Source organism: Melanostigma gelatinosum (assembly GCF_949748355.1).
Source record: "Melanostigma gelatinosum genome assembly, chromosome: 9".
Taxonomy (NCBI): domain Eukaryota; kingdom Metazoa; phylum Chordata; class Actinopteri; order Perciformes; family Zoarcidae; genus Melanostigma; species Melanostigma gelatinosum.
The window spans coordinates 1,945,602-1,965,676 of NC_136642.1; the positions used below are offsets into that span (position 1 = coordinate 1,945,602).

The 20,075-nt window shown below is 48.2% G+C and overlaps 1 protein-coding gene across 1 annotated transcript in view; it reads left to right on the top strand.

Annotated features, from left to right (window-relative positions):
- LOC306782371 (protein PTHB1-like) overlaps positions 1-20,075 on the top strand; it is a 96,288-nt gene that overhangs the window by 65,837 nt on the left and 10,376 nt on the right. Inside the window, exons 19-20 of the mRNA XM_079275701.1 lie at positions 11,570-11,752; positions 18,295-18,569. Of these exons, the coding sequence (XP_079131827.1) occupies positions 11,570-11,752; positions 18,295-18,569 (458 nt within the window). The remainder of the gene's footprint in view (positions 1-11,569; positions 11,753-18,294; positions 18,570-20,075) is intronic.

A 20,075-nucleotide genomic window follows, 5' to 3' on the forward strand; every position in this document is an offset into this window, starting at 1 on the left:
ACGAGGACACTCAATGCATTATTTTAGTGTGCTCGGAATATAACAACTCAATAAACAAGATGCTTCTTGTTTCTGTGGCTTCTGCTCTGATCTTTTCAAACACTTGAGCATTTCAACGTATTGATCACAAAGACTAACAGCATCCTATGAGCAGCGGCTACAGACCGGAGCTTCCTCGTGATGACCAGGGATCTGGTGTTTTTGTTCTCTATTTCTCAAATCACAAGCTTCGGCTATCTTACAGGAACATATCACGAACGGGAAGTCGGAACGTTTTATTACACTCACTTCTGCCGCTGTTTCCTCGTGGAGCAGCAAACAACACAGTGATGACAAACCTTCTGCTGAAGGCCTATTGATCGGTGCTTAACGCGTAAACTCACCTGTTTTCATCAAGAGGTTATGATCGTGAAACTGTCCAGATGTTGTATTTCACACAGCTGGACATCAGTTCTCCTGACCTGCTCCTCTGTGAACATGGAGCTGATGTGAGTTTGGGATGAACCCGTCATTTGGCTTTTTCAAAGTCAAATGTAAATAATATCAGACACAAAAGCAGCCAGAATGAATCCCATCCACGGAGCACAACGGCTCCGGACACACAGCTGGACGCACATCTGGCTCTGCGTGAGTGTGCGTGAGTGTGCGTGAGTGTGTGTGAGTGTGTGTGAGTGTGTGTGAGTGTGTGTGAGTGTGTGTGAGTGTGTGTGAGTGTGTGTGTGTGTGTGTGTGTGTGAGTGTGTGTGTGAGCGTGCGTGTGTGTGAGCGTGTGTGAGCGTGCGTGTGAGTGTGTGAGCGTGTGTGAGCGTGCGTGTGAGTGTGCGAGCGTGTGTGAGAGCGTGCGTGTGAGAGCGTGTGTGAGCGTGCGTGTGAGAGCGTGTGAGAGCGTGTGTGAGCGTGTGAGAGCGTGTGTGTGTGTATGTGTGTGTGTGTGTGTGTGTGTGTGTGGGGAGAAGTACTTCTTTACAAATGCACACATGCATCAAAATGTGCACACAGTACTAGTACACGTGTTTTCATGCAAACAACCTGCCGTGTGTGTTCGTTTACCATATGCGTGCACGTGTGCAGCCTGGGAGGTTAGTGTGAACTGTTAATGACAGGCCTGTGTGTGTGTGTGTGTGTGTGTGTGTGTGTGTGTGTGTGTGTGTAATGAGTAGAGAGAAAGGTGCTGTGTGATTATAGGCCTCCTCTTATGACCAGAGAGACTAAATATGGCTTCAGACTAAACACTGTCCCACACGCACACACACACACACACACACACACACCACAGACCACAGACCACATACACGTTGGTAACGTACAGCACATATGAAGAGAAAAGTCTGAGAATAACGTGTCGATGGTTTTATGATTTCTACGAGTTATCTCCGGCGTGTTTGTGAGTGTGACCTGCAGATCATCATCGCGTCCCAAAGTGCTTAGATTCGTCGTGTCATCGGGTGTCTTCGTGTTACTCCAGCGTGAATAATTGCGATTGGATCCGCAGAGTTTGACTCCAGACTGCAGAGTCCATTTCAAGACAAATGAAGCCTCGCGCTTGAACCCGTGTGCTCGGATTCTAGTTTAACGTTGCAGATGATTCCAACGATGTAGATGTTTGTGTTTAGCGGAAAAGAGAACGTTTACTGAGACATCAGTAGAAAAGGAATCAGTCGTCACTCAGACACTCGGCTGTCCCTCAATAGAAAGATCACCTGGTCGGAGTGACACCAGGAACACCTGGTGGCATCGATACGAATGACCTCATCATCTGAACCGACCCCGTCTCTTAACGTTACCATGCGACTGAACTACAGTCTCAGTTACGCATCGTGTTCAGGATTATGGATGCAGCTTGAAAACACGTGATCGACGTCAACGAAACAAAAGTACTGTGTGCGTGTGTGTGTGTGTGTGTGTGTGTGTGTGTGTGCGTGTGTGTGTGTGTGTGTGTGTTTGTGCACGCACTTCAGTCTGATTTGATTGAAGTGCCTTGCTTCAGGGCGTGAGTGTGTGTGGTGTCAGTGTATCTGTTTGAACTTTGACCCCGACCACACTTCCAGACAGCTGTATCAGCCCTCTTCATAGCGTGTGTGTGTGTGTGTGTGTGTGTGTGTGTGTGTGTGTGTGTGTGTGTGCTTCAGAGATCTATATCCTTCTTCTCCACCTCCACGTTTCCTCTCACCTGGCCCGACCTCCACATGCAGGCGCTGTGATGTCACCTCCAGATGTTTCAGTGCAGTTTGACAACAGAAGACGTTTCGTTGGGATTCCTTCACAGAACTCGAGCGCATCAAGATTCCCTGGTTAGGTTCTTGATGCGTTTCAGCAGCCTGTTCCTCCACCCGCCCTCCTCTCATGCTACATTCACGAACTATGGAAATGTGTTTATGACGCGTCAAAATCAAACTGCAGCCGTTTTCCTTCGAAGCGTAATGCGGTTTCATTGTTGCAGATGTTGTGATGCATGTGAACCTGCATGTTGCTGTAGATTCACAGGTTGCAGTGCGTCGCGATAGGACCGAAACACGATGCGCATCAGAAGCCCTCCGACAGGTTGATGTGATTCCACCACGACTGGCTCCTCCTCCTTTCCCACCTTGACTTCTTCAGTGATCTCTTGCTCGGCGTCCATGCACTGCAGTGTGTTCCTCTTGTGTTTTGCGTGCGGGAACAAAGGTTCGGTGACCGTTGAGACGAAATGTTCTGCCAGGTGTGACTGAGATCTGCCTCGAGTGCATACGTAGACACAATCTGGACATTTCTAGACACAAGATACTCCGTGTGGTCGGGGCCACGTCCTCCAGTCCAGCCTCCACCCAGAACCCCCTCTCTCCTCCAGCTGGACCGACCAAACCCCTCATTATTCAGTCCTGGGTGGGCCTGGACTCCACCAGCGAGTGTGTGTGTGTTTGAGGTCACCTCTGAACCTGTCGAGGTCAGCTCCCACAGCCCCCGGGGCTACTGGTGGCCTGGGACTCAGCCCGGGTGTTAATCCCAGGCTGGGTGTCACTGCGGTGGGTCATGCTCTGTAATTTAGTCCCCTGCTCCGTCTGGGGCCTCCGGGGCCCTCGGACCACCCAGCAAACTGCAGCAACCGCCTACCTCAGCGCGCTTGTGTGTGTGTGCGTGTGTGTTTGTGTGTGTGTGTGTGTGCGTGTGTGTGTGTGTGTGTGTGTGTGCGTGTGTGCATGTGTGTGTGTGTGTGTGCGTGTGTGTGTTTTGAGGTTGTGTTTGGGAGGATTCTTCTGGAGACTAAATATGGTGGCACGGGTAACTGAGCACACTGTTCAATAGGTTTGTGTTTAATTGAGGCTCCCGTTGTACTTCCTCTTAAAGCTACAGGTCTCATCGTGTCACATTCAAAGTGTGCTGTTTGTAAACTTGAGGATTTCCTCTAGTTTTTAAGAATACATTTCTTGAATCAAAGGGGGGGGGCTCTGGGGAGTGATGGAGCGAGGGCGTGTTTTCTCACACACGCCCTATCAGCGCAGAATAAAGCTCTTTGTTTGGCGACCGTGTGAACACGCGTGTAAAAGAAAAGCAGACGGGCCTCCCTCTCGCCGCCTCGCCGTCCCAGAGAAAACACAAGAGCTGAGTCGGCTCTTTGACGGGGGGGGGGGGGGGCTCATAAATCACGCCGCTGTGTTTTAGCAAGCCGTCCGTAACCGCTAAACGCCGGCCTGTTAAAGCGTCTCTGACAGCCTCGGTCGGGGGAGGCTTTGACTTTGTTGTTCTTACCAGAGAAACTCCAGAGACTTTTTCCACTTCTTGTGTTTTGAGGCGTTTGAGGCTCACGCTCACCTGTTTCACCTTGAAGTGAGATTAAAAAAAAGCATCAAACTTCTGGATCCGATGTCCGTGGTTCCAGGTCAAAGATCCGCTGGCATCTGGTCGCTGTTCCTGATATTATCGGTTTATTTTAACGAGGTGTTTTAGGTCAACACCCACTTTTCAACCGGCCTCATTCTTCTTCTGATTTCCTACTTCTCTCAGAAAACATCCAGAACATTTCCTCCCTCGAATCTCACTGAGAACTGAATCAACAACCTTTGTTTTCTAATTGCTTTACCGTCATCTTATTCCACATCTTCCTCCCGTCTCGTCCCCCCGTCTTATCAGTGAGTGTAGACAGACTGTGTTATCAGTATTGTGTGTGTGCTGCTTGTTTTGACCTCAGACAATAGTGGTTACTGTCTGTCTGTCTATCAGACACGGGAGCAGAGATGCTGATCTCTCCACCGTCTCTTTCACTTCACATGAGCCGCATTAAGTTCATCAATTCTGCCTCTTTAATGCAACGTTACTCTCGATTTCTAAATTCCTGAAGTATCTGTACTTGTTGGAGAACTTTCGGTGATTTTCTTTTCCCATTTACCTCCTGAAAAGTACCAAATACATGCACTACTACATGCACTATGACAATATGTCTTCACATTTTCAGCTGATTGGAGCTTTTTAATAACTAATTGCTTTTATTTTAAAGGCTGCTCAGGGAAACTCCATCGATCTGGCACATTACAGTCTGTTTACATGTCTTCAGTGCTACCGCATGTGTGAAAAGTTCTGAAGACAAGTTTGCAAATCATAATAATAATTAGGGATGTGGGGTTAGACACAGACCTCTGTAGCCTGCTCCTCCTCTCTGCTGCAGGCTGATCAGCTGCTACTAGCATGGCGGCAAACTCTGGTTCTAATATGTGAAGTCAGAGCTTCATGTGTTGAAGCCGCATTCTCTCTAGTGTCCACCAGGGGGCGACTCCTCTGGTTGTATAGAAGTCTATAGAAAATGACTCTACTTCTCTCTTGATTTATTCCCTCAGTAAACATTGTAAACATGAGTTTATGTCTCAATCTCTAGTTTCAAGTCTTCTTCAACACAGCATGATGTTCATTTAGTACATTATGGTCCATTTAGAGTCACACAGACCATAAAGCAGGGGATGCTTTAGGGCGGGGCTACTGTGATTGACAGGTCTCCACTAGAGATGTATACGGCGTCTCTACGTCACTCCTCAGTCCAGATATGCTCACTTCCTGTTCACTGGTTGCAAAAAGGCAAGATGGCGACGGCCAAAACGTCGAACTCGAGGCTTCAAAACATCCGTCCACAAACCAACGAATGATGTCACGACGACTACGTCCACTTCTTATAAACAGTCTATGCTCCGAACTGTCTGTGGTCGAGTTGCATTGTGGGTAATATATCCACAAGGTTTAGACATGTAAGATGCATAAAGAGGACTGGATTCACTCAAACGCTGTGTCCACCCACGGGCCCCGTAGGGCAAGCGCTCTAGCCCCGCCTCCCAACTGCCCGGCCTCCCGCTCATTGGACGACAGCACGGAAAAAAGGTTTTCAAGGTTTAGTGAAATGTTCTTAACTTCAGATGACCACAGAGACGAAACACCAGGAGGAACAAAGAGGCAGAGAGGAGTCTTCTGAAGAATGAAGCACAGCTCAGTCCTCTGTGTGTTTGTGTGTCTGACAATTTATAGTGTTTAGGTTAACTCCCTGAAAACCCTTCATAACCTAATAACCTACGCCCCTGCAGTGTGTGTGTGTGTGTGTGTGCGTGCGTGCGTGCGTGTGTGTGCAGGTGTTTGGCAGCAGACATCTGGATGTACAACAGCTGAAAGACGAGACACATATTCAGATATTTGGGCCTCGGCGCTCGAGTGCCTTTGCACGCGCTGCGCGCACACGCACGTGCGTTTGTGTGCGCGTTAGTTGCTGAAACAGTGAATCTGCTACACTGCTTTCATGACTAAGGAGACCTGTACCTGTGTAAGTGAAAGCATATTTATTAGTGTGTGTGTGTCTGAAGGGATGTTCATGAAGGTGTGTGTGATCATGGGTGTTTGAGTGTATGTTATTGAGTAATAGTGTGTGTGTGTGTGTGTGTAAGGCTTCCAGAGTTTGTGTATGTAACTGTATCCGTGTGTGTGTGTGTGTGTGTGTGTGTGTGTGCGTGTGTGTCAATTCGTCATCCTACACCAGGAAATGGGCTCTGTAATTCCAGCCGTCGTTAAACACAGATTCTAATTGGCTCTTTAATTAAGACACGAAAACACTGAGCCTGTGCACGCACACACACACACACACACACCATTTGACCCCAAAATGAACCTTTCTACTGTGTTCTTTACTTCTCTCACTTCTCTTTTTCCTCCCCCCTTTCTCTTTCTCTCTCTGTTTGTGTCGGTCCTTTTACTTCACTCTCTCTCTCTTCTCTCTCAGCTCGTCTTCATCACTTGATTTCTCCTTCCTGTCTTCTTCATCTCTCTCTTTCACTCCCTCTCCCTCCTCATCTCTCTTCTTCCTCTTTTCCGTCCTCCGGTGGAACGAGGGATGTGTCCTGCCACGTTGCTTTCTGCCAAACACACCACTGTCGTTTTCCACCGACAGATAGTCCCTGTGTGTGTGTGTGTCTGTGTGTGTGTGTGTGTGTTTTCACATGGATCTGTGTGTGTCTGTGTGTGTGTGTGTGGCTTGGAGCTCATCCATGCTGGCTGCTGTGGCTAACTGAACAGGAAACATCTAATCTGTAGGCTCTGTAGAGTACACACCCACACACACACACACACACACACACAGCAGCACATTCATGTTTTTGGCTGTTTACTGATATCTGAGCTGCTTCGTTACAGCGAGCCGGTCGCGTTATGTTTCGGCAACACAACCACTTAGATAGGTTCATGAAAAACATTACTGTTGGCATTAAAATACGTACGTAAACTAAGTACGTAAACTAAGTCAAATACGTACGTAAACTAAGTACGTAAACTAAGTCAAATACGTACGTAAACTAAGTACGTAAACTAAGTAAAATACATACGTAAACTAAGTAAAATACGTACGTAAACTAAGTGCGTAAACTAAGTACGTCAACTAAGTAAAATACGTACGTAAACTAAGTGCGTAAACTAAGTAAAATACATACCTAAACTAAGTGCGTAAACTAAGTACGTCAACTAAGTAAAATACATACGTAAACTAAGTGCGTAAACTAAGTACGTCAACTAAGTAAAATACGTACGTAAACTAAGTGCGTAAACTAAGTAAAATACGTACGTAAACTAAGTACGTAAACTAAGTACGTCAACTAAGTAAAATACGTACGTAAACTAAGTGCGTAAACTAAGTAAAATACGTACGTAAACTAAGTACGTAAACTAAGTACGTAAACTAAGTAAAATACGTACGTAAACTAAGTACGTAAACGAAGTAAAATACGTACGTAAACTAAGTAAAATACATACGTAAACTAAGTAAAATACGTACGTAAACTAAGTACGTAAACTAAGTAAAATACGTACGTAAACTAAGTAAAATACGTACGTAAACTAAGTAAAATACGTACGTAAACTAAGTACGTAAACTAAGTAAAATACGTACGTAAACTAAGTACGTAAACTAAGTACGTAAACTAAGTAAAATACGTACGTAAACTAAGTATGTAAACTAAGTACGTAAACTAAGTAAAATACGTACGTAAACTAAGTACGTAAACGAAGTAAAATACGTACATAAACTAAGTACGTAAACTAAGTAAAATACGTACGTAAACTAAGTACGTAAACGAAGTAAAATACGTACGTAAACTAAGTACGTAAACGAAGTAAAATACGTACGTAAACTAAGTACGTAAACGAAGTAAAATACGTACGTAAACTAAGTACGTAAACTAAGTACGTAAACTAAGTACGTAAACTAAGTAAAATACGTACGTAAACTAAGTACGTAAACTCAGTAAAATACGTGTGGAAACATGAAAACATGTCACAAATGTCTGAAACGTGAAATAAAAAAGACGTTGTGACATGTTTGTTTGTTTGACCCTTCACATGTTGTACTACATCACCTGAGAGTGTAGTGTGTACTACATATACTTCATACACTACTCCGTGTATCGATACGTTTACATTGCAGTCAGTACAGACTACTTGGCGTACGAGTAAGAGCAGCATCCTTATTGCACAATGACTATGTGATGGACCAGGTATTGTGCCGCGATAGAAGATTCAATTTCAATTTTATTTGTAAAAATCACAATTGATGTATTCTTTGGAAGAATGTGGCTTTGTGTTTCTGTTGAATCTCGTTCAGTAGACGTTGTTTTTAGCAGCCACTGGTTTCAGTCACTTCTATTGAGCTTGTGAGCCAGAAACCGGACCGATCACTGATCCAGGACGCCATGAGTCCAGCACCGGGGATCCTTGAGGTTCTCGAGCGATCACCAGTCCTCCAGCTGAAATTGCAGTTCTATCGGTTATTCCGGTTTATCACGAGTAGCGTTGTGAACGATATTTGGGGAGATCAGCTGTTACACGACAACAACCGTATGGATTTACTGTCACGCGTCCGTCAGCCATAGTGACCGGGAGGATGACGTATGAAAAATGTCCTGAAATCACAAATGAATTGACATTTTGAATTACTTTGTCGCTCTGTAAGCATCAGTATATATCAGCACGTCTGCGGGTCTGCGTCGGTGGACAAAAGCACACGTTGACACTGTTTTTGGAATTAATCTCACTGCCAGGAGGGAAAACAAAATGGATGAATATTAGTTTATCTAGAGAACTTAAATCAACGTGAATGTCCACCTGCTAGCTGGTAGCTAGCTCGCTACGATGGTGAAACATAGTGTGGACGTGTGTCTACCCCTGTAGCAGCGAGAGTCACTCCAGCAACACACACTGTGAATATAAATGGTTCGTGGAAATCATTGCACCTTAAAATCTGCTTTTTTTAAGGCTTGAATACTGCGAAGCAAAGTAGTCGCACTTTCACTCTAAAGGAAGTTGGATGAAAGAAATGGTGCAATGTGGAAGCGTCCTGGTTCAGCCACAGAATCAGGTCTGGGTCTCTTCATGTCCACGAGAGTCCTGACCTGATCTCAGACCAGCAGCTCCTGCTGGAGGTTGTTTAAGGTCGCCGGCAGTTCAGCTGATGTTTGCACACGAGTTAGCTGTGTGTGTGTGTGTGTGTGTGTGGCTAAATGTGTCTTTGTGTTCTCTCAGCTGGCATCAATCAGAGTGTGTGTGGAGCTGAGCTGCTGCCAACAATGGAGCCCTTCACTGGACCTGGAGCCTTTTATCAATACACACACACACTTTGAGAGACCCTGAGGGGTGGGCGGTTGGGGTCTTGTGTGTGTGTTGCGTGGTATAAATCGTGTATGAGGATATCAGGAATTCATGTCGGGGTTCTGGATTGTGTGAGCCGGTTTCAGGTTTCTACCTTTTTGTGAGAACAAGTTTCTACACATTCTGGGAATCTGTCGGTGTTGTCTGAAAAAGCAACAGTGGTGCCAACATGATGCCAGAGCCTGAGATACCAAGATGATGGTGTTTTTAAGCATGAATTATATAAATGGTCCGTACGCAAAAATGAATGCTAAGCAGCCGCGTTTGGTTCCTCATGGTGGTGAAGGTTAGATTCAGTGCTAAAGAGGAAACAAAGTGCTTCATGTGAGCAGATAATAGAGTCAGAGAAACATTCAAAGTGCTTCTATTTATCAGGGTTATGTGTTCATTCAGTGTGTGTGTGTGTGTGTGTGTGTGTGTGTGTGTGTGTGTGTGTGTGTGTGTGTGTGTGTGTGTGTGTGTGTGTGTGTGTGTGTGTGTGTGTGTGTGTGTGTGTGTGTGTGTGTGTGTGTGTGTGTGTGTGTGTGTGAGAGAGAGAGAGAGAGAGACACGGCATTCACACATGACCTCAGCTGGGACGGAGAGCTCGGGACGTTTTCGGAAACGAGAGGAAGTGAATCGGCTTCTTTTTTTTAGCTCCGTCTGTTTACATCCAGTCTGAGGACGTTCTCCTGCACCTGTGTGTTTGGAGTTTAGTGTTACACAAATCAAAACGGCTTACTTTGGCAATTGCTGCTTAACCCCGACACACACACACACACACGCACACACACACACACACACACACACACACACGCACACACGCACACACACACACGCACACACTTCACTTAGGAGTCTTCATCTCTGTTTGCTCAGTATCAGATGACGAGAGCTGCATCCATTTGTCAAACAAACTGCTGGCGTGCGGATCACTCATTATCGTGAACACACTCGTCCATTAGTCCCAGATCTGCTTTCACCTCTTCTTCTTTTTCTTCTTCTCTCCGTCCGTTCATCTCTCCTCCACCTACATCTCCCGTTTCCCTCCTCCTCCTCCTCTTCGTCCGACCTGTCCTTTCTTGTTGTCCTCGTCACCGTCCGTCTCGCTCTGTCATCGCTCTTCTTGTTGTTTGCAATGATGGAGAGATTGACCCCCCCCCCCCAGACTGGAGGTCAGAGTTCACCTGGTCCCACCACTCCTCTGTGCATTCATCACTCGCTGTGTACTTTAGTAAAACCCAGAAGAACTTCAGCGCCACTTGTGCTGCTTCTTTAACCCTCGTTTCCATTTCAAAGCCGGCGTTGTGTTTCTGTTTGCTCGTCAGGTTTCTGGAGTTTCTCTGGAAAGAGACTCTGAAGATGCTGCAGAGGCCCGACGAGTGTGAGGGCGAGTCATCGGAGCGCGAGCTCCTCTGAACGCTCCCGTGTTTCGTCAGTCTGAACATGGGATGCAGGTCCTCTGTAAAGAGAGCGGCAGTTCTGTCTGAGTGAGAATTTAATCTGAAACACAGGAAACGGCCCTGAAACTAAAGGAATTATGGGTAGAAGGACGCGGATTCACTTCCTCCTCCTTGAAAACCAAACTCAATGATTTTTAATCATCAACAGTTGGAGTACGATTCCAGTAGATCGGACTATTTGGAAGGCGGCTCCGGCCGGGATCTGGCTCTCGTGTCCCAGCTCTGACGTCGATGATGCTCATGTCATGAAGGAGCTGTGGACTCGATGCCCATCGAAGTGTTTTCACAGGTTGTGAGTCTTCTGGGATGAAGCAGCGTGTTGTGGAGCCTCAGACCTCTGGGGAACCAAAGGAGATGCTGCTCCTCCCGACACAGGAATGCATTTAGTTTGTGATGGATTCATGAAGCGAGGGACCATCTGCAGCGGTTCTTTGAGTCTTTAATCAGTGATTCAGACGCGATGGTCGACGCGACGCATTTCAGTTTGCTGAGTGTTCAACTTAGCTCCTTGCTGTTGACATCACCTGCTCCATCTCGTCATTTAAAGTCTCAGAACAAAGCGGTACAACAGCTGTCTTCCTTTCTTCTGCACGACGGGGACTTCCCCGGGCTTTAAAAGCACCAGGATCCCCCCCCATGATATCCTGTCCTCCTCTCAAGAACAAGATCGTGTCAGCACTTTCATTCAGTCATCCTTCCAATGGAGATTGTTTTGCTACCGAGGTCAAGAGTGTCCAGCTCCATGTGAGAGTCTCACGCTGCTGTTCACGCTGCTGTGTTGTGCCATAAAGCGAACAGCGTCAAATAGAAATTAGATTCACATTTGAATTATTTACAATCCCACAACTGCGATGTCATTGTGAATATGTTGTTTGGTTAAACAGGTCATTAGTAGTGTGTGTTAAATGACCTGCTGTTCCCTCCCTGCCACGTTGTTATCTCCTGACTACTGTGTGTGATATATATATCACTGACTCCTCCCCCTCCAGGTGATGGCGCTGGCGGAGGCGGCGGAGCAGAACCGGGCGCTGCTGGAGGAGGCGTTCGTCGGCCTGCGCAGCGCCACGCACCTGCTGGTGCTGCTGCTGTCGCTGTGGCAGGGCCTGACCCCCGACCAGACCGCCATCCTGGAGGCCACGCTGCTGCCGCTGCTGCAGGACACGCCACAGCTGGTACGCACGCACGCACGCACACACACGCATGCACACACACACGCACACGCATGTAGGAGGCCATTAAGATGTCAGTGTCTGTCCATCCAGTGCGCTCAGTAAACACAGCCGCCGCTTAAACACACACTCTTATAAAAACTTCTAAAATACATTAAGTACTTCTGGTCCCTGAGGAATACACACACACACACACACACACACACACACACACACACACACACACACACACACACACACATTCTCAATCACACACTGACTCTCTGCCACTCAACTCTCACCTGTCAGCCCTGCGCTACCTGTTTATGATTTAAGCATTAAAGGTGTGTGTGTGTGTGTGTGTGTGTGTTTGAACTAACAATGCACACACACATACACACACAAGAGGTCAAGGTCACACCAGGCCTCAGTGTGAGTGGATGACACATTGGTCTTTAATCGGCCTCTGAGTCATGCTGTGTGTGTGTGTGTGTGTGTGTGTGTGTGTGTGTGTGTGTGTGTGTGTGTGTGTGTGTGTGTGTGTGTGTGTGTGTGTGTGTGTGTGTGTGTGTGTCTCTGAGTGAGTGAGTGAGTGAGTGAGTGTTGTAGGGGACTCGGCACCGTATAAACAGACGTGTTGACAGAACTCCTCTGTTTGCTGCTGTCAGACCACGAAAGATGTGTCACCCCAAAGGGACTCTGAGAGTGTGTGTGTATTAGTTTTTCCACAGCCCTGATCAATCCCCTCACCCTCTCATTACCACTGAGTCTATTTCCAGCCTCCACACACACACACACACACACAGACACGCACAGACATGCACACACACACACACACACACACAGACATGCACACACACACACACACACACACACACACAGACATGCACACACACACACACACACACACACACAGACATGCACACACACACACACACACACACACACACACACACACAGACTGTAGACAGGAATAGGTTCAGAGGGTCAGTTGATGAGCCTCGAGGGAGGGAGTGTGTGTGTGTGTGTGTGTGTGTGTGTGTGTGTGTGTGTGTGTGTGTGTGTGTGTATAAATGGGATTAATGGCATTAAGTGAATCTGCAGTAATCGGGGTCACGTCCACAACATGAAAACAAACAGGTGCACTGATGAGCTATTTTCAGAAAACACAACACACTCCAATACAGTGCCATGACTACGTACTGAGGGACGGGACGTGTAGTTCTGGTCGGTTATTGTTTATGATTCCGTAATCGCCAACACAAAACCTGCAGGTCATAAAGGTCACGCTGTCAGAACAAAGGAAATGAAAGTTACTACAAGGAACAGTCTGCCCCTCTCAGTCCTGGTTCTGGTTCTCCAGTGCCTCCCTTCCCTCCAACGGATCTGGGTCTGTCCGCGGTGGACCGGTCTCTGCTGGAGGGTCTGGGTCTGTCCGCGGTGGACCGGTCTCTGCTGGAGGGTCTGGGTCTGTCCGCGGTGGACCGGTCTCTGCTGGAGGGTCTGGGTCTGTCCGCGGTGGACCGGTCTCTGCTGGAGGGTCTGGGTCTGTCCGCGGTGGACCGGTCTCTGCTGGAGGATCTGGGTCTGTCCGCGGTGGACCGGTCTCTGCTGGAGGGTCTGGGTCTGTCCGCGGTGGACCGGTCTCTGCTGGAGGATCTGGGTCTGTCCGCGGTGGACCGGTCTCTGCTGGAGGATCTGGGTCTGTCCACGGTGGACCGGTCTCTGCTGGAGGATCTGGGTCTGTCCGCGGTGGACCGGTCTCTGCTGGAGGATCTGGGTCTGTCCACGGTGGACCGGTCTCTGCTGGCGGATCTGGGTCTGTCCGCGGTGGACCGGTCTCTGCTGGAGGATCTGGGTCTGTCCGCGGTGGACCGGTCTCTGCTGGAGGGTCTGGGTCTGTCCGCGGTGGACCGGTCTCTGCTGGAGGGTCTGGGTCTGTCCGCGGTGGACCGGTCTCTGCTGGAGGGTCTGGGTCTGTACGCGGTGGACCGGTCTCTGCTGGAGGGTCTGGGTCTGTCCGCGGTGGACCGGTCTCTGCTGGAGGGTCTGGGTCTGTCCGCGGTGGACCGGTCTCTGCTGGAGGATCTGGGTCTGTCCGCGGTGGACCGGTCTCTGCTGGAGGATCTGGGTCTGTCCGCGGTGGACCGGTCTCTGCTGGAGGATCTGGGTCTGTCCACGGTGGACCGGTCTCTGCTGGCGGATCTGGGTCTGTCCGCGGTGGACCGGTCTCTGCTGGAGGATCTGGGTCTGTCCGCGGTGGACCGGTCTCTGCTGGAGGGTCTGGGTCTGTCCGCGGTGGACCGGTCTCTGCTGGAGGGTCTGGGTCTGTCCGCGGTGGACCGGTCTCTGCTGGAGGGTCTGGGTCTGTCCGCGGTGGACCGGTCTCTGCTGGAGGGTCTGGGTCCGTCCGCGGTGGACCGGTCTCTGCTGGAGGGTCTGGGTCTGTCCGCGGTGGACCGGTCTCTGCTGGAGGGTCTGGGTCTGTCCGCGGTGGACCGGTCTCTGCTGGAGGATCTGGGTCTGTCCACGGTGGACCGGTCTCTGCTGGAGGGTCTGGGTCTGTCCGCGGTGGACCGGTCTCTGCTGGAGGGTCTGGGTCTGTCCGCGGTGGACCGGTGGATGGGTACTGAGCATGTGCAAATCTCAACAGAGATGATCTTCGTCCGTCTTTAACTTCTGGAGAAAAACAATCGGGCAACAGTTGCTTCATTTAGTTGCCCTTCCGATCCTCGTTGTTTAGCCGGCGTAGATCTCACTTCAGGCTCTCATGGTCTACAGAACAACACATTGGAATGAATTGTTCCAACAAAATATACATCTTTTTTTTAATGTGGCCTAACTTTCTATATTTTTGATTCAATAACTGTGGAGTGACAAAGCAAAGGCTTTGAAAATGATGTTTTTATGTCTCTGGAACACTGTCCTTGCTTCCTTATCTTTTTACTGTTTCCTTAAATCCCCCGTAGATCAGAATATAAACTGAAGTGCAGTGATTGACACGTGAGTGTGGTCTGTGACGCTTCCTGTCAGGCTGCATCGATCCTCACAACCTCTACAAAGGTAGAGGCTCAAAACAGGAAGAACACGAGTCCATCACGGACAGAGCGTCACACAGTTGTGATGCCAGCGGTGGTCTCGATGGGCCGTTCCTCATCTGGACACTGTTTAGAAAGATAGTAGCATTCAAACTATAAACGAGGGCGGACATGTCTCCCTTGTCCCCCGTTGACTTCAGTCAAAAACGAGTAAATGCTGTAACTCCAAAGAAGACGTGCTGTTCAGTAACGATCCGCGTCTTTTGAACTGCCCGTCCTCTAAAGCTCACCACTCAAGCACTGAACCATGCAGCAGAATACCAAAGGACCCGTGTGCCATCCGGCACAGGAGCCTCGTTATGTGATAATCCGGCTGAGGTACAAAGTGCAAAGAACTTTAGACATTTGAACCACAATGCACCACCTATCAGTCATGTGATTAAATCATGTTCTGTCCATAATACGACGTCCTGTATCAACGGTTTTGGAAAAAGGAAGTCTGGCCCCATATATCTGCATATGTCCGACAGCCAATGGGTTCAGAGATCGGACTATTTGTAAGATATTGCACAAGATATTGTCGATGTTAATGATATAGAATGATGAGGTTATTACATTTTAAATGAAACTCCCTTATTGCTCTTAAAGTCTTCCTACATGCTGCTGCTCTCCATATTAGGGCGTTTACAGTAATCGGTGGTATTTAAAGTTGATTACAGCCAGAAGCCAGACAGTGAAAGAAAGTGCGACTGTTGAATGCTGAACGCTGCCAAATCCAGCTTTTCGGATATTTTCTTTAGGAACACACAGATTTCGACTTTGAGGGCAGTGATTATCGTGGAAGATCTCTTTTCCCCTGGAGACTGACTGCAACATTGTTCTCACAGAAGCATAACTCTGGCTTCTCAAATGACTTTCCCAGTCACGATGAGGATGTCGCAGCCTGAGGGATCGCTGTCTGAACCTTTACCCGTCTCTGTGGGAGTCCTCAAGGCTGCGTGCTGGGCCCGGGAGCATTTCATCCACCGCCGTCCAGTGATGTTGCAATCACACCTGGGAGTTCCCCCCACGCACAGCCTAATACAACGACGAGAGACTTATAAACTTAACAAGACAAGAAAGTACATTTGAACCACTTCATCAAAGTGAAACAATGAAGCTACTCGATCAGTTACAGGCAGCAATAACCAGTGACTGGAGGTTTGATCCAGAGAGTCATCTGCTTCCAGATCAGAATCTTTAGAAGTAACCAGAAGAGCACAGGCTCAGTGTGTCGGGCTGCATCACAGCTAACGTGAGCTGTGTTTAATTGTTGTTGTCATGACCTCCTTTAGTTAACGTGAGCTGAACACAGATCTTCATTTTTAGCCAATATTCATAAAACAAAAAGTCTTTGAGCGGTTGTAAAACTTGACCAAGCGTTCCTGATGATCTCACATCCTCTCCTGTGAATCAATGCTGAACAATAAACTGTTGCATGTGCATCAACCCAAAGTCTTTACAAACATCTTGTAGCACGAACCGCTTCAGTCATCAAAGATTGTGAAGTATACACCCTCTCTTGTTTCTGGGTCCAGGAAACTGAACTCGTGGAACTTTGTCTTCATTTATCTCCCTGGCCTCGGTCCAAGCCCGCTCCTCCTTTCCTTGCTTCCTTTCTTCTCGTTCAGGAGGATGAATGTCTGCAGTTTAGTTCTAAAGACCTTTTTTAATTTTCCTCCGCAGCATGAGGAACGTAGTATGTGTGTGTGTGTGTGTGTGTGTTTCCACAGAGACCTGCGGTTATGTCGTTCCAAGTATTTGATAACCCGGTGAGGTATTGTGGTGAGAATTGGTCACCCGCCGTCCATCTCTCCTCCTCCTCCTCCTCCTCCTCCTCCTCCTCCTCCTCCTCCTCCTCCTCCTCCTCCTCCTCCTCCTCCTCCTCTTCATTTTTTCTCCTTCCACACTCTTTTCCCATTGTCTTCTCTTTCCTCCGGTCGTATCTCTGTCCCTCCTTCGTCCTTCTCTCTATCATCATCTCATCTCCTTGACCTTCGACAACTCTCTCTCTCTCTCTCTCTGTGTCTCTCCCTGTCTTCGTCTATGTCTCTCTGTCATCATCATTGCAGGGTTGATTACCTGTCATTGTGGCTCATTAGGGGCCTATCAGCATGGCGGCAGGCGGGGGGGGGGGAGAGAGGGGGGGGGGGGGAGTGGGAGGATACCTGTCAACAACCCCCCCCCCCCGTGTGTGTGTGTGTGTGTGTGGTGAGAGGTCAGAGATGTCCAGACCAGAGACGACAGACAGAGAGAGAGTGACAAAAGACATGTCTCTTCTCCGCACTGCCTTTTATTTCCGCTCGTATGTGTTTCTATATCTGTATCTATATCTATATATATCTATATATCTATATATCTATATCTATATAGATATATAGATATATATGTGTGTGTGTGTGTGTGTGTGTGTGTGTTCCTCCCTTTTGAGCCTACATGTTTTATTACTCCGTTGCTCTTTCGTAAATGTCACGAACGTCGTTAAAGCGTCGAGATTTAAGGTCAATGATTGTTCATTAAATCTTTTCTGGCTCCTCTTCGTCTTCTCTTCCTTCCTTCTCCTTTTCCTCTCCCTAATCTCTTTATCCGTGGCTCCTCTCCTAATTCCTTTTCCTTAATGTACTCTTTTCTCTGTGCCTTTCTCTCCTCGCCCTTCCTCATCTTTCTCTCCTGTCCTCGTCTTTCTCTCCTCTCTCTGTCTTCATCTCCTCATCCTTCTCTCCTCTCCTCCCCTCGTCTTCCTCTCCTCATCCTTCTCTCCTCTCCTCCCCTCGTCTTCCTCTCCTCATCCTTCTCTCCTCTCCTCCCCTCGTCTTCCTCTCCTCATCCTTCTCTCCTCTCCTCCCCTCGTCTTCCTCTCCTCGTCCTTCTCTCCTCTCCTCCCCTCGTCTTCCTCTCCTCGTCCTTCTCTCCTCTCCTCCCCTCGTCTTCCTCTCCTCGTCCTTCTCTCCTCTCCTCCCCTCGTCTTCCTCTCCTCATCCTTCTCTCCTCTCCTCCCCTCGTCTTCCTCTCCTCATCCTTCTCTCCTCTCCTCCCCTCGTCTTCCTCTCCTCATCCTTCTCTCCTCTCCTCCCCTCGTCTTCCTCTCCTCGTCCTTCTCTCCTCTCTCTGTCTTCATCTCCTCTCCTCATCCTTCTCTCCTCTCCTCCCCTCGTCTTCCTCTCCTCATCCTTCTCTCCTCTCCTCCCCTCGTCTGCCTCTCCTCATCCTTCTCTCCTCTCCTCCCCTCGTCTTCCTCTCCTCTCATCTTTCTCTCCTCGTCTTCCTCTCCTTTCCTCTACTCGTCCCTCTCTCCTTCCCTCTCTTCCCTCACCTGTGCTCCATCTCCTGCCGCTTTATCTCCTCCTTCTGTCCTCTCTGTCCTCCTTCTCTTTTCTGTTTCTCCCTTTGTCTTCACCTCCTACTCCCTTTCATAATGTTGAATAGACACATATATCTCAAATGTTACCATGTGATTCTCACTCCTCCTCGCTCCTCTCTCCTCCTCAGGGCTGGGAGGAGAGCTGTGATGCCGCCGTCTCCCACCTCCTGCGGAGCTGCCTCTCGCGGAGCCCGAAGGACCAGGCCACTTCTCTGGCCCAGCAGGGAGGCCCCGTGCTGGGCATGCCCCACGACACCGCCCGCCTCAAGAAGCACATCACCCTGATGTGCGACCGCATCGGCAAGGGAGGCCGCCTCACCCTGGCCTCCGAGGCCCCCGACCCCGTCCCCGTCCAGAACCTGGCCGCTCCGGGTGAGTCTGGGAGGGGAGGGAGGGAGAAGGGGTGAGGGAAGGGGGAGGAGAGTGGAGGATGGGAGGTTGATGGAGTATCATGATGTCGGTCGGATGTAAAAACATTTGACTTCGATCCCTCCACCACGGAGCAGTCAGCATTGGTTCCTTTGAAGCGTTCCTGAAGCTTTAACCAGCTAGTTTCAGCTGCCTGGACGTTATTCATCATGGCAGCTGATCATTCCGGCTTTGTTTTGGAGGGTACTGAATTTTTGGTTTCCTATCCATCAGATTTGCCCAAAATCTGAATGAAGCTGCTATTATAATACGGAACCAGAGATCCTCCTTTTTCCCAAAGAAAGAATACAAATGATGAAGAATGTACAGTGTTGAGTTCAATATGTTCCTACATTTGTCATTTTTATACATGCTTTTCATCACAACATCCTTTTTTTGAACAGTTGAAACTACAGCTGAACAAGTCAAAGGTGTGTTGGAGTGTTCAGGGGAACCTTTGTGTCCCCTGGTGAAGATTTTCAGCTTCGGCAGATAAAAACATGAAGCTCATTCATGGTCCACTTTACGGCCAACACACAGACCCGTATTTAAATGTTCTGTTCACACACACACACACACACACACACACACACACACACACACACACACACACACACACACACACACACACACACATAAAACACTGTGATAAGTACACACTTATAACACACACACACTTGAAATACACAGTGCAGACACACTCATAAAAACATGGATATGCTCATACACACTGGCATGTACAGTTGCATTTGCCAGGCACACACACACACACACACACACACACACACACACACACACACATACACACACACACTCTTAAAGTCACACACACACACACTCCTTGACATGCATACGAACACAACCATGCATGCACACACCTTACGGATCATTTAGTCTTGGCCCAAGTTTATAGAGGACTTTCTGACAAGATCATCAATTTTACTCTCCCTCCCTCCCTTCACTCACTCCTCCCTTCCTTCCTCCTCCTTTCCTCCCTCCTCCCTTCCTTCCACTCCCCTTTTCTCTTGGTTCCATTCAGTCATTTCTGTCTCATTATGTTGTTCATGTGCTAAAGTAGAGTATAGAAGCAGAGCGTTTGTCTCGTAGTGTTGAGTTGCAGGTTTTAAACGTCTTCCATTCACACAGTCAAAGCACACGAGATTCTACATTCATTCATGCTTGTATTATTATATACATTATTATTATATATATATGTTGTAAATTATATACACATGTTGACTTGAGATGTGTTGAAGTAAATATGTACACAAGAAGTGTAGTCCTACAGTTTACATCATGCACGTAAAGATGCAAACACCTCGTGTTTAAAAAGATGGTTTGAAATCCAGATGTGTTCCAGCTTCATTATATTAAATACTTGTTGTAATGAACTGCATATGCAGTTCATAATGTCCTGTTCTGATTATCAGGAGCGAGTGACGACTCCGTCAGTCGACATGGAAGCTAACAGCGCCGTCAACTCAACCGAGGGTTAAAGAAA